General features: G+C 41.5%; 1 protein-coding gene across 5 annotated transcripts in view; it reads right to left on the minus strand.

The window, feature by feature from the left end:
- The window catches only part of sh3pxd2aa (SH3 and PX domains 2Aa), a 106,847-nt gene that overhangs the window by 15,860 nt on the left and 76,442 nt on the right, over positions 1-14,545 (minus strand). For all 5 annotated transcript variants that reach the window (XM_035178041.2, XM_035178031.2, XM_035178024.2 and 2 more), the window contains 2 exons: positions 8,845-8,958; positions 3,754-3,837 (listed from right to left, as the gene is read on the minus strand). In XM_035178041.2, coding sequence (XP_035033932.1) covers positions 3,754-3,837; positions 8,845-8,958 — 198 coding nt within the window. The remainder of the gene's footprint in view (positions 1-3,753; positions 3,838-8,844; positions 8,959-14,545) is intronic.

Here is a 14,545-nt window from a genome sequence, read left to right on the forward strand (position 1 = left end):
CTTCATACTTTTGCACCAAATGTCTCTGGTGAGCTTATCCAGATACCAAGTCATGTAATTCACAGTACAGCTGCTCTGATTTCTGATCACATGACTTTCAAGCAAAAAGATGTGAGGACACACACTTCTAGACACCCAAGGACACCTAACAATACATACATATAAATCAATACAATATATGTAACACAAGACTTGTATAGAAAGAAAGAAATTGTAAAGGTTAGAAAAAGCATGGTTATAATCTGTTATAGTGAGGGATAGATCAGAGGTTTTAACATATGAGCACAAAACCTTTGATTTCGACGCAGGGAGCATGTCCATGTCAACCCACAGCTTGGTTTAATGATGGAGTACTCGAAAGGAAAATGTGTTATACCTGTTCAGAATAGCCACAATTGTCAGCAGATTGGAAAGCATGATAGTCATCAGAGGTCAGATGTTATGAGACTTATAAACCGACATATTAACCTACAATTAGACACACACGGTGCCTCAACCACAAATCGAGGAGCTTTCACACTGTACAAAACTAACATTCAGGCAACTTTAAGTAAAGCTGCAGAAAACAGAGTTGAAATACTGCCTCGACACTTAAGAAAAAAGAGTAGGTGTCAGACACTGAATTTCAGAGCGTGGCCTCCAAAAGTGTTTCATGCTCTCATTCTCTGCTGGTGAAAGGGAGCCAGGTGACTCATTCAGAGGTTGAGGTCTGTGTGAGTAAAACCAGTCAGCATGTTGGGCTGCTGCTGCACTTTTACACTTTCCATGGCTCAATTAGGCCAAGTCTCACTGTTCTGCGAGACATGTCTAATGAGGTGACGTTCCAACAGGCCTGGATAACACTGTTCCCCTGACCTGATGAACTATACACTCTGGCTCCAGTTCACCAAGGATGAAATACTTATCCTTTAATATTGCTACTTTTGTCCCCCTGTGAGTAAAAGGCAGTTAGTTTGAATTGCTACATGAGCTAGGCAGGGGGAGTCAATGAGTAATGGTCTCCTGTCTCTGAACAGCTACCACTGCTGCGCCCCTCAAAACCAAACGTGGAAATGAGGCCTCGACTGCCGGAGCTGTTCACAGCACGACAGTCTTTCTTTTACGAGGTTCGATTGTGTGTTTTTAGAAAGCAGCAGGGGTCCAGGTTGTTTTCACATGAGTGTTATTTCTGTCCTGTACAGTACGTTAGTCACTGCGTGCTCTCCAGAGTGGAAGCACGCACCACTAGACCTGAGTTTGCTCTGTTCCATCTCCTCTGATTGCGCACTAATCTACAGGATGCCCTGCTGCCCGGTGGTCTGGGTCAAAGGGAGAAGGGGGTAACACGAGCCCGTCCAGCCAGGCTATATTATGATAATAACTATGAGGCATTTGATTGGAGCCCTGACTAATACTGGAACCAGACAGGTACCTCACTGATGCTCTGAGAACGTCTGGATAAGAACACACCCACTTTGGAGAGGTCACTGTTTTTTTCAGACCGAGACTCATGTCTCTCTTTTAGCCTTAGAGCAACAGTGACTCAACAAAACCAAGTAATTTGCCAAATGTAAAAAATTCAAAATGCATTTCCATGTTTGTGCTTTTTTGGTAAGAATCAAGCAAAATGTGAAAGTCATTAGCAGCATTTTAAACCCAGATGGAGGATTTATCTAAGCAGCAACACAAGAGCCAGTTATGTTTGTGGGGCTCAGCGGCCGTCGAGGTTGTTGCATTCGTGCTGTGGGGCCTGGAAATCCTTAATTATCCAGATCTGTTTAATACACTCCAGTTATTTTTGTTGCTCAGTGTGAGCTGAAGAGTGTCCAAGTTTGATGGAGTGCGATTTGAGACTTTACTGTCGGAGCTGACTCATGGCCACCCAATAAGCCGCTCCCGGTAGACAGCCAGGGCCAGGTGTTGTTGGCTGAGGAGCGAGGGTGTAAATGAGGTTGTTTACCATATGGCCACAGAACATGTGAAGTACAGGAGAGAGAGGCCACAGAATTAGGCTCTGCAGGGGAACCATATACATGTTTTCACTGTATGAGGTAAGAGTATATTGGATGAGTGACTTTCAGACATGTTTTAGTTATTGTCTCTTTTATTGTCTCACCCTAACCCTTCCTCAAGAACAATTGTTATTCACATCGATCACTTAGAACAAAATTTTACAAAATCCCCTCCAGTCAAAGGTTTTTTTTTAGATTTGTGTGACCTCCTGCATTTTTTTATATTAGTGCTCTGATTCTGTGGGATCTTCCTTTTAACTGTTTCCTATTGTTTGCTTTAAATGTTTCATCTTTAACTTGTGAAGCACCTTGTAACTGTGTTTTGAATGGTATTAAATAAATAAAGTTTATTAATATATTATTATCATATAGATACTTCTCTGCAGTCTCTACAATATGTGTTTTTTACTCAGTGGAGAGAAAATGACTCAGCTTTCCTTATGGCTACCTTGGTGGGTGTGATGTATACACAGAGCTCTATTTCAGTGCTGGTGCAGAGTGCAGAGGTTTCACAGGTGAAGTTTGGTTGTTTCCTTGAACACAGCGGTTTGTTATTTTTGTTACTCGCCATTTGCTCCACAGGGAAGAGAGGTGTGGAACTATTTAAACTTGTCTAACATCATAAAACCCTCTTTTACATTTTTTATTTATTTCCTCTTTTGTTTTTGTGTGCTCACATGTGATTATGCAAACAAAAAAGTTTAATTTTGCCAAATTTTTCCTGCCCTACAGTTTGTAAAGGACTTCTATGCTGAAGGCCTTTCCTGTAGTCTGGTGGCTCATTTGCAGCCATCTGAGGGAGGCGTGTATCTCTTCTATCTACAGTCTCTAATAGCAGTGATGTTGTGCACAGTTACACACTTCAGATCCGCTGCTTAAATCTTCTGCGACTGGCATCAGACTGTTGCAGAAACCTTTGTGCTCATCATGTGCACATCAAACATGTGGATTTGATGAATTATGCTGTTGTTTTTACTGTCGGATCCTGAAACACAGAAAACAGTTCTCTCCTCCTCTCTCCCCACAGGAATGTCCGCTCTGAAACACCAGGTTACCAGATCCTCTAATGAGTCTGGCAACACTAAAACCTGTTTAATTAGATTACAGGAAGATTTGTTATTTTAAAGGTCCTAATGTCTTTATTCCTTTTCACTATTCAATCGTCAGTAATATGTTGCCGTGTTGATTCTACTTTCACTCTACACTCTAAAGTATTAGTTGACAGCAGATGGTGATGGATCACTGTATGACAGTTGAAAGGTCCTGCTATGCATATAGAGTACATGATGAACGTAAGATCCTCAGCACATCAAGAGAGAAATCAGATGTGAATTCAAGACACATCATCTGCGTCAGTGTATTTGAGCTGCTGTATTCATATTTGAAAGTCTGTAGGTCCCAGACAACCACAGGTATCTTATGAGGAAAACCCACTGCAGGGTTTTCCAACTGTCAGTGCATCATGACCGGAGGAATCCTGCTTCTAACGGAGAACAAAAGTAGTAAATGCCATCTTTGTCATGACCTCTGTCACGGCCACTTATCATAAATTCTTTCTGATCAAGGCATTGACGGGGAAATAAATATCAAAGTTCACTTGGAACAACCCCAACACACGGGGCAGGCTTCATGGAAATAGATCAAATAGAATCATTCATCTGGGTTATGTGTACATTTACCCCAAATGTGTATGCTATGTGTGTTTGTGTTTGTGTGTGTGTGGTTGTGTGTGTGTGTGTTTGCCCACTGTCGCTATGTTCACCTCTGCTCTGCTGACGGTTGACTATACCCCCGAGGGTCCAGCGGCGGTCCAGCCTCTTCAGATGCGCCTTGCGTCTCTTAGTAACTGATGAGGATGAGGAGCAAATAAACAAAGAAAACAAAGAAAGAAACATGGAGTTATTGTGAGAAGCAGAGTTAGAAACGTGGGCAAAAGCAAAAAAAACAACAAATAACAGTTGTTATTAGCAAAGAAAAAGATTTCTTCAGGACAAAGGCAAATCAAGAACTTGTGTGGGTCAGATAAGAAGCCAGTACATCATGTTGTGCTGCAACAATAAAAGGCTTTGTAAGTACATATAACCAGTTAGTTGCTGGGGTTTTTGTACATTTTTCATTTCTTTAAGGTCCAAAACATATCCTGCAGTTTAATTTAAGACACATTTTTGTAAATTCTTGAACTGTGAAGTGTGTGGACACAAAGGCAATAATAAAAAGGACATGTGAAGGATTCAATTTGAGCTTTATTCATATTTATTCAGTATAGATTGTGGTTAACCACCATGTGTTATACAGCATTAGCATTAGCATGGTGATTTGATTCATACTTTTTTAACATTTTACCAGACACAGCATAATGTACATTGATTTGCTATAGTTAAAAAAGGTTAATCTACAAATCCCATCTCATCCCCACCTCACACACTGAACCCCACCTCACACACTGAACCCCACCTAACACACTGAACCCCACCTAACACACTGAACCCCACCTAACACACTGAACCCCACCTAACACACTGAACCCCACCTAACACACTGAACCCCACCTAACACACTGAACCCCACCTCACACACTGAACCCCACCTAACACACTGAACCCCACCTCACACACTGAACCCCACCTCACACACTGAACCCCACCTAACAAACTGAACCCCACCTCACACACTGAACCCCACCTCACACACTGAACCCCACCTAACACACTGAACCCCACCTAACACACTGAACCCCACCTCACACACTGAACCCCACCTAACAAACTGAACCCCACCTAACAAACTGAACCCCACCTAACACACTGAACCCCACCTCACACACTGAACCCCACCTCACACACTGAACCCCACCTAACAAACTGAACCCCACCTCACACACTGAACCCCACCTAACACACTGAACCCCACCTAACACACTGAACCCCACCTAACAAACTGAACCCCACCTAACACACTGAACCCCACCTAACACACTGAACCCCACCTAACAAACTGAACCCCACCTAACAAACTGAACCCCACCTAACACACTGAACCCCACCTAACACACTGAACCCCACCTAACACACTGAACCCCACCTAACAAACTGAACCCCACCTAACACACTGAACCCCACCTCACACTGAACCCCACCTAACAAACTGAACCCCACCTAACACACTGAACCCCACCTAACAAACTGAACCCCACCTCACACACTGAACCCCACCTAACAAACTGAACCCCACCTAACACACTGAACCCCACCTAACACACTGAACCCCACCTAACAAACTGAACCCCACCTAACACACTGAACCCCACCTAACAAACTGAACCCCACCTCACACACTGAACCCCACCTAACAAACTGAACCCCACCTCACACACTGAACCCCACCTCACACACTGGACCCCCCCTTAATGTGAAACAAAACTAAAACCACAGCTGCCATCAGCTGACAGTGGTCATAAACAACTTTTTCCATATATCTCTCTGCACACATATCACCACAGCCAGCAGGCAGACATCTTGCTCCAGTGTTGGGTTCACTCTGTCAAGAAGGTAAGTAGAAAGCTACAGCAGAACTTTCATAAACACACAGCTTTCTGTGGGGCAAGGAATTCCCACTTCATGAGGGAGGAGTTTCATTGTGTGCCGGCCAACCACAGACCTCAGCTAAATCAAAGGATTTCCCATCACTAAAACTATTATTCATGTATTATTTAGACTATTAAATGGGATAAAAAGCCTTTCACAATTTCTCACAGTCAAAGAGACATTTTTAAATACCTTGTTTTGTCCAACATACAGCACTGCACTGTTATAGTCCAGTCTCACATAAACCACTCATACAGTGAAGTATGCAACATGCCACATTCACACACAAACACATATACACACTGATGGCACAACCATCAGCGGTAATTTGGGATCAGGGATTAGCTGTGGTTTCTTGACACCACAACCAGAATCCATAAATGAGGAATAGATTATATTTCTGAATATAAATGAGGAATACATTTAAAGCATCCAATTAAGCATATTTCTTCTTCTTGCATTTTTCTTTTTAGTGAAACACTTTGTTACATTGTTAAGAAACGTGCTGTATATATGAAGTTTGTTATTTTCATTATATAACATGTGATATATAGGATCCAATTAAATGAAAAACATTTATACATGTCATGTAATTGTCAAAGTAATCTACAATTGCAATAGGAATAATTCTGATAGATCAGCTCATTTCCTGTTTTTTTGTATCTAGCGACATAAGGAAGAAGCTAGGATGACAATGATTTGAATTGTAGCGTAAATAAAACATAATGTTAATTGATGTTAGTTGATGATAACTGGCAGGAGCTAACATGACTATGAGTTCAGATCATATTGACATGAACTGTTATTTGATACATACAGTATGTTAGTGGGAGTCTGTAGCTTCTCTGTGCTGAGCTCTCCACCTCTTTCATTACGTATTAGTTCAAACCTTGTATAATAAAGTAGTTGTCATAACATGATGAGTCATTTTCCCATCTTAGTGCATTCTCCGAGGCCACATGAAGAGCAAACACATTAATGAGGGGAAGGAGGGATAGAAACAACACTTCTATTTCATCTATTTCCACTGTGGTAATTCAATTCCTTCGGTGTCACTCAGTCTCTCCATCTCATATCCTCTCTTCACCCCCGATCTCTCCATCTTTCCCTCTGCTCGACATGCGCCCTCTCCCTTTGTGCAGTTCTGCTTCTTGTCATTTCCTCTTCCCTTTGATTCCCCTTTGATTCCTCTCTGCTTTCCATCCGTCCCACTGAGCGCCACCCTGCTCCCGTTGACCTCCTAATTGAAATATCAGCTAAGGGAAGGCACACAGGGAAATGTTATTTCGAGGTAATTTCAGCGGAGCCGGGCAGTGCCTGTCAGTTCCTCTCCAGCTAGCTGAGCTGTCAGTGGAATCAGGTTGCAGACCACGCAGAGATAATGAGATGTAAGAGACGACAGGAAGCGAGAAGGGGGAGATCAGAAATGAGAAGTGACGATGTATGCAAACACAGAGACACCAGGCCTAATGGGAAACTGGGGGCCACTGACCCCGGAGGATTGGGGGAGTGTGTGTATGTGCATGCATGTGTGTACTTGTACGTAGCTGTGAGCTCAGTCACGTCCTGCATGAATTCACTTGAGTGCATTGGTTAACAGTCGGTGAATATAGTGAGAAAACCAAATATAATTAGAGAGTGTGCCTTTTAAAACAGCTGCCAGATCCAGGATTAAAGGATAATTCTGGTTTGATACAATGTTGTTTAGATAGTTGAGTTTAACCCTTGACTGCTTGCTTCTTGCCCCATTAGACATCTTTATTAATGTTAATGTTGTGTTGCACTCTGGTAACATTGTTAGACTCACAATGATCAGAGGAAAGACGAAGAAAAAAAATCTTCACATAAGCATCGATACATCGTCTTCATTGTTCCTTGTGTTCTCTGGCATCAACGTTACCCACAATTACCCACTCAACTTCGAAAAGTTTGGTAGGAGATTCCGGTGTGTTATGCTCGTAGCGGCTAATGTCACCTTCAGCTGCTAGACTGACAGCAGGAGGTCTGTTTAGCTTTCAAACTTCACACCCACAAACTTTACTCTGACTCTAGTGACTCACTTGTGTAAAATCCCTTTGTGAGTTCCCCTTTAAAGCCATTTACATGGAGCATGTCATAAATAAACAGAATGGACATGTGGCAGCCAGTCATAGGTCTGACTTCTAATAATAAGATAAAAGATCTCTCTCTCTCTCTCTCTCTCTGTCTCACACACACAAACACACACACACACACACACACACACACACACACACACACACACACACCACACACACACACACACACACACACACACTTACACATTCAATCACACTCACACGGGAAAGGACACATGAGACAGCAGGGTTGCCCATTTCAATCCCTGGGTTAATAATGAAACTGAGGGTGTGTGTATAAGATATATAGCTCAGAGCAACTACTACTCCCTCCCTAACTATAAGAAAGTAGAAAATTAATCTTGGAACCAATATTAAAAAAATGCAAATCTGTTAAGCAGAACAGAATTTTGCTTATTTCTTATGAAAGATGTCTCTGTTATGAGCACTGCCAAAATCTATTACGTGTGTGAACTTGAGAGTGAAATAAAACAAATTAAGAAATGAATGAGAGCAGCAAATGTGTGACAACTCTGTTGAAGGTGTCATCATTCTAGCACAGTGTGTGATTGTCTTTCAGAATGTGCACAGTTCAATGATGCATGCCGAGTAGCACATCTTAATGAGACGAAAAATATTTCTTAGATAATCCAGTGGCACATACACACCATGACAAACAATCCTTGTTTGGCAGATATCTTTTAAGCATATTTTCACGTATCTCTTTTAGATCTAAGATATGGTCTGAAACCAGCATTGGGCTTATGACACAGTGATGAAATGCTCCACTCGGGCAGTCAGACTAAACATTAGGGAGGAAAGGGTCACAACAAAATGAGGCTGCTGCAAGAGTTGCTGACTCCCTGGGGAGTTGAAAAGAATTTTCTTTGGTTCCAAAATATTGCAAATCCTTTGGCTGCGGTCTGGTACCGTTTCACTATGGTGTTTTGAGGGGTCTTCAAGGCTCCTAGTATGTGACTGGAAGTGTGTTTGTGAGTGTATGTGCAAGTAACTCAAATAAGGAGTCAGTCAAACATGTGTCTTTCTTTGTTTTATGAATCTAATAATGTTGTGTGTGTGTGTGTGTGTGTGTGTGTGTGTGTGTGTGTGTGTGTGTGTGTGTGTGTGTGTGTGTGTGTGTGTGTGTGTGTGTGTGTGTGTGTGTGTGCTAACCTTCTCCAGTCCTGGAAGTTCCAAGATCCAAATCGTCTCTGGTTCCATTCTGGGAGTCCAAGTATGTAGCCGGCACCCAGCCCTGCTCCTCTGCTGTGCTGACAAACCACCATCCTGGAGAGAGAAAAGATTGGTGAGTAAAAGGCAGAGAGATGATCACATCAGCGTAGCTAACAACCATTAAGGCCTGTGGGATGGCAGCAAGCATTATTCCCACATGGTGATTTACACCAATCAATGGAAATTACATATCACATTTGTCAGCGGGCACTATGGACCATGATGGTAAATGAGCACGATAGCCCATTAAGTCTGTGTATAACCCAATAAGCCTAATATGCAGGGCATGTCCGTATCAGAGTAACAGAGAGATGTGAGACACCTGGAAGTTTCCCCTACTTGGAAAGTTCTCATCATTACTAAACCAGACTCAGTTTACAACGATTTAAAATCTGATGTTGGTGTTAGAAGAAAATTGGTCCGCAGATCACCAGAGTTGTTATAATTTGTCTTGAAAGGACCATGAGTGTCTGTACAAAATTCCATGGCAATCCAATCAAGAGTTGTGGAAACATTTCACTTAAACAAAACAAAATAGGCAACTGTGGAAGATGTGGGATCACCAAACTGAATTAATAAATTAGGATGCACTGTCTGGGAACCGGGAGCGTCTGTAGAGAGGTTTGTGCAATCCATTTCATATGCAAACATTACACTGAATATGTGATACATAGAAGATGGCGTGGTAGGGCCACTTAAAGAAAATAGTCATAATATTAAAAGAATAAAGACGTAATTTTACGAGAATTTTTTTAATTTTATGATATATTACATTTGTACATATATTTAAACTTTACAACTTTACTCTCGTAATATTACAACTTGTGATATTACAAAACTATCTCAAAACCCCAGCATTTCTTTTCCCTTTGGTATGGCCCGAATACTAAATAATTTGACCCGTTGCTAAATTGTATCAAATTTTATAAGCCATTCAAGACCAAAAGTTTCCACATCATGGTGGTGCTAGAGGAAAAGCTGGGAGATAATCAACGTCATCAGGCGTCTTTACATGTACGTTTAAATTCTCCTGCAATCGATTCTGACTGACCAACATTGCCGTCTCCAGAGCCCCACCACTTACAAAGCTGGGGATGACTTGTAGAAACACATGCTTCACTCGAGTCACCACACCATGCTGACTTGCTGCCATTAGAGATTCTCAAGGAATAATGTCCTGGGATGCTTTGTAAAACGGTCAAGAACTCCTCGCAGTAGCTCGGAAACTTGCTGGATGGTCCACATTTTCCTAGAATACCTTTGGTTTCTTTCCTCCAAGTCTGAATAATCATGTTTCTTTAGGGAGTCTCGTGGAAGCGAAAGGCTTTTCCACTCAGGGCTGAATCATAAATCAACACTCATTTCACATTAACCTTTTACCCCGACCAAAGTGAGATCATGCTCTGACGACTGAAAGTGAGGAGTTTGTGATCACTCTTCTGTTATAGTATTCACTGGGGTGACTTTTAAGATTATAAAACAGATTTATATACATCGATAGCATTTTGAAACCTTGTGTCATTCTCCAGTTCAATTGAAAAAAAGTACCATTCCTATCATAACAAAAAATCTGTTACTTGTCTTAAAACGGGGAGATGTGGCTTAATTAGTGTTGCAGCATCTGGCTACAAAACAATGAACAACCCTGTCTCTCTCTCTCTCCACACACACACACACACACACACACACACACACACACACACACACACACACACACACACACACAAACACACTGTACATAGATGGTACAAGCTGGCACATACACAGTATAAGTCAGGAGGGAATAGTAGTTGCTCTGAGCCTATGTTTGATACACACACCCTCAGTTTGACCACTATCCCTGGGATTGAAATGGGCAACCCCTCTGTCGCAAGTGTCCTTTCCTGTGTAAGTGTGATTGAATGTGTGAATGCAGTTACAGAGACAGTATAAAAAAGATGATTACTTCTCTTTTTCTTACTTCAAATGAGTCCAACAATTAGGTCATAACTGCAGCAGTGTGTTTGCAGCCTCATGGCTCAGCTCTCTAATGTGGTTGGAGAAGCCAGGAGGAATCAACCCTTCACACCCTTTTTTATTAGCAGGCAATACTATGAATCACATCAACACATACTATGAACGAGGTGGAAAATATATGCCTGTAACACGGAGTTGTATCATAGGGAAAGAAACAGTCATGGTAGCAGGGGGAAGTTGTGTTCCACAGCCACAGTGTGACTGGGAACATGCATTATTTTCAGATGACTGCACAGCCCTATTATAACTTAATACTCATAGCTGTATGGGTAATCAATTAAATAATTTAATGCTGCATAAAAAGTTATATTGTTTGTATTTATGAACAAACAATTAATTAACAATATATTTGATTGCAACAAAGAGGTCATGGAATCAGTCGTATAATCCAGTGCAGTTATGCAGAAATAATAAACTTCCCTTTTAGTCACCTAAAGCAGTTATTTAACACTGACTGTAAGGAATATTTTAGGTAACAACTCACATATTTCACAAGAGATGGAAGTAATGGTTAATGAAGTAAGTATATTTTGAGATGATTCATTATTTGTCATTATTTTCTAACCATTTAATTACTAGTTTATAATTATCAGAAGCAAAAGGTGACAAAATCAAAATGATATTAAGTGAACAAATATAACACATAAACAAGGAAATCTTCACTTTCAAGAAGCTGGAGTTTTGTTTGCAATTGTTTTTTCCCCTATAATAAATGACTAATAATTGCATAATCGATCATCAAAACTACTGTTTGTTTATTTTTTGTTCAGCAATTCAACAATGAATTAAACTGCTCATACTAATTTAGGCTCACAGAGGTCAAAGGCACCCGGACTGAGACAGCTTGTGAGTCAGTTCACACACAAAGTCCTACTGAAACAATGTGTCGCCTCTATTTCCCCACAGTGGGACATGTCTCACAGCCAACACAGGAGTTAATTCAACCTGAGGGTCTACACTCACACATGGCGTTATGCACAGTAGCTGCAGTGTAGCTCGTCCAGCCTGAAGTTCATCCCAGTTACACTACCTTGGATTCTCTGTCCTCGCCTGCTGACTGCTCCCTGACTCCTGCAGAGATGTTACACTGCAGTCTGGCTTCAGACAAGGTCAGCTTAGTTGGCTTCAAACCCGTCAGATTTAAATTAGACTACTGCTTGGCCTCAACGAATGTTTCATATCGAAATGCATCTGACAGCACTACAGTTATGCTAATCAAATCTTAAACCATAGCTCCTGGTTGTTTGTTTTTATACGCGAACTGTAGCTTGAGATTCCTCTTGTAGTGGAGATTTTGTGTTTTCATTCCCAAAGGCTTTAATATATTTTCGCCTTTGCTGGAATATAAAAGGTCCTCCGAACAGTAAGAATAGCTCGGTCCGTAGGAAACACATTAGGGCTTTCGTAGCCTGATTCATTGCAAAATTACTCAAAAAGCTGAAGACGAATTGGAGCCACCTGTACAGAGGAGAGGGCGATTACTTCAGAGACAAATGCCGGAGCTATTCCTCTATAGTCCACCTGGCACATGGTGGAAAGACTGAATAATAACTCTCCTGTGCTGATAGAGGACTAAGGGGACTGTTCACTATTAACAGTAGTGTAACCCCCCCCCAACTGCTGCATATATCATGTTAACTTCTAAAGCTAAAGCTGATGGGAACTGTGTTTGCATAGACAGAGTAAATAGTAGGATCCTAACAACAATACTAATATAGCAAATCTAAAATTGGATGATTAGAACATTAACCACAGAGCCCAAGACACAGCAGTTGTGAGTTTAACTGGCTGAGCTTCAGAAATGTCCACAACGAAGACAGGAAGTTTGATTGATGCCAGAATGATGAGTCCAATTGAAAGCATGGATATACAAAAGTAGTAATAACAATGGTTTTACTTCTTAAGGTTCAATAAATACAGACTGCAGAACTCTCTGTAGCTGTGTTGCTGATTACTACATATATGTTTCTGTCATTTCCTCACATGCACACTGAATCAAAAGATTCAAAAGACCAGAAACAGGTCAAGTAGTGTCTCTGTCGCAATTTACACACACCAAGCTGCAGACAGCATGTGCACACATGGTAGAGCACAGCAAAGTTTTAACAGGACATAGTTCCCCTATAAATCTATCTGGAAAAGTGGGCACGGTAAAAGCTGATAACAGAGGACCTCTCACGGAGAGTAGACCAGACTGGACACAAGGCGTGGGGAAAACACACTGCAGATAGAATGAGAAATGTAGAGAAGCTGCCACTCTGTCACTGTAATAGTCAGCTGGCAGTGTGGCAGATCTGGGCCCTGAGAGAAGTGGGCTGGTCATATTGTGTGAGGAGCCTGTAGACAGATTACAGTTTTGACAAAACATCCAAAGTGTAGGAGGAGATCTGTATCAAAGATGCAGCCAGATGGAGAAAAACTACTCAGACTGGTGGGCCTGAAAGGACGAATGTGCTCACAAATGTTGCTTCATTTGTCTCTCTCCCTTGTTCAGTGGCCAACTAGTCATGACATTTCATATGAACTCATGGTCCCCAGAGGATGAATCCAAATGTTTTTGTTGACACTGGGACTTGGAGCAAACATTAGACCAAACTCTCAGTTTGCGTACAAGAAATATCAAAGTCCAGCAAATGCATTGTCATGGTATTTACTGATGCATTAATGCTTACCACAGGACAGTTGATTGAAGGTAAAATTGATTATAACGGTTTCCTTTTGGCAAGTAAAATTTTGTGCACAAACTATAATGTGTATGTAGGTCTTAAAGATAAAGAAATGTTCAAATGCTTCTCTCTCTATTTCCAACACATGGAGGAAAAATGAAAGTGTAATGGCAATCTTGCCTCCTGTGGAGATCTGTGTGCTTCAGATAAAACCAGGGCGCTCCCTGGAAGGGGTTGAAGTTGCGATCAAAGACAACCTTACATAAAGACATATCACGTTTTCTCTGAAACATGACAAATAAGTGCACATGTTTGAGTATATGGCCTGGCATGGAAAAACAAGAGTCGCACTGGCCACAGCCTGTTTTTGGGGTGGGTGTTTTTGGCAGCAGTGAAAATGAACAGGCACTGGACAGAGCAAATAAGAGGTAATGCAATGCATACTGTAAAGCCATCTGTACACACAGCAGAAGCTGTTAAAGCTGTTGTTTTAACAGGTTGAAATCATCACAGCAGTGGCTGCTTCCACCCTCCCTGTGTGTATGTGTGTGCAAGTATGTGTGTGTTTGAGTGAGTCACACCAATGAGAGAAGCAATCCCAGAGCTGTGTGAGTCCTCTAAGCTCCGGCTGCAGCAATAATGCATTGTGTTGCTCCCAGGTTGAGAACATGAGTGCTCATTTCCTCTCAGGCGTCAGGTCATTTATGCCCAGGTACTTGGTGAAGTGGAACCCCACCTTCTTTACCTAAGGCTAACAATAAAATAGAACAGGTCTAACAATGGTGTTTGTCTCTAAATTGATTTACACACGCTTGCTAGTGTGTCTGACATAACATACCCAACTATTCTGGAGGATTTATGAGGCAACGTGTAACTAATGACTAATATTCAGAAAGGTTATACAGCAACACCTGCTGTCTCCCACATTTATGACACACACAGCACAAAATATGAATATG

This window comes from Hippoglossus stenolepis, chromosome 2, assembly GCF_022539355.2.
Source record: "Hippoglossus stenolepis isolate QCI-W04-F060 chromosome 2, HSTE1.2, whole genome shotgun sequence".
NCBI lineage: Eukaryota > Metazoa > Chordata > Actinopteri > Pleuronectiformes > Pleuronectidae > Hippoglossus > Hippoglossus stenolepis.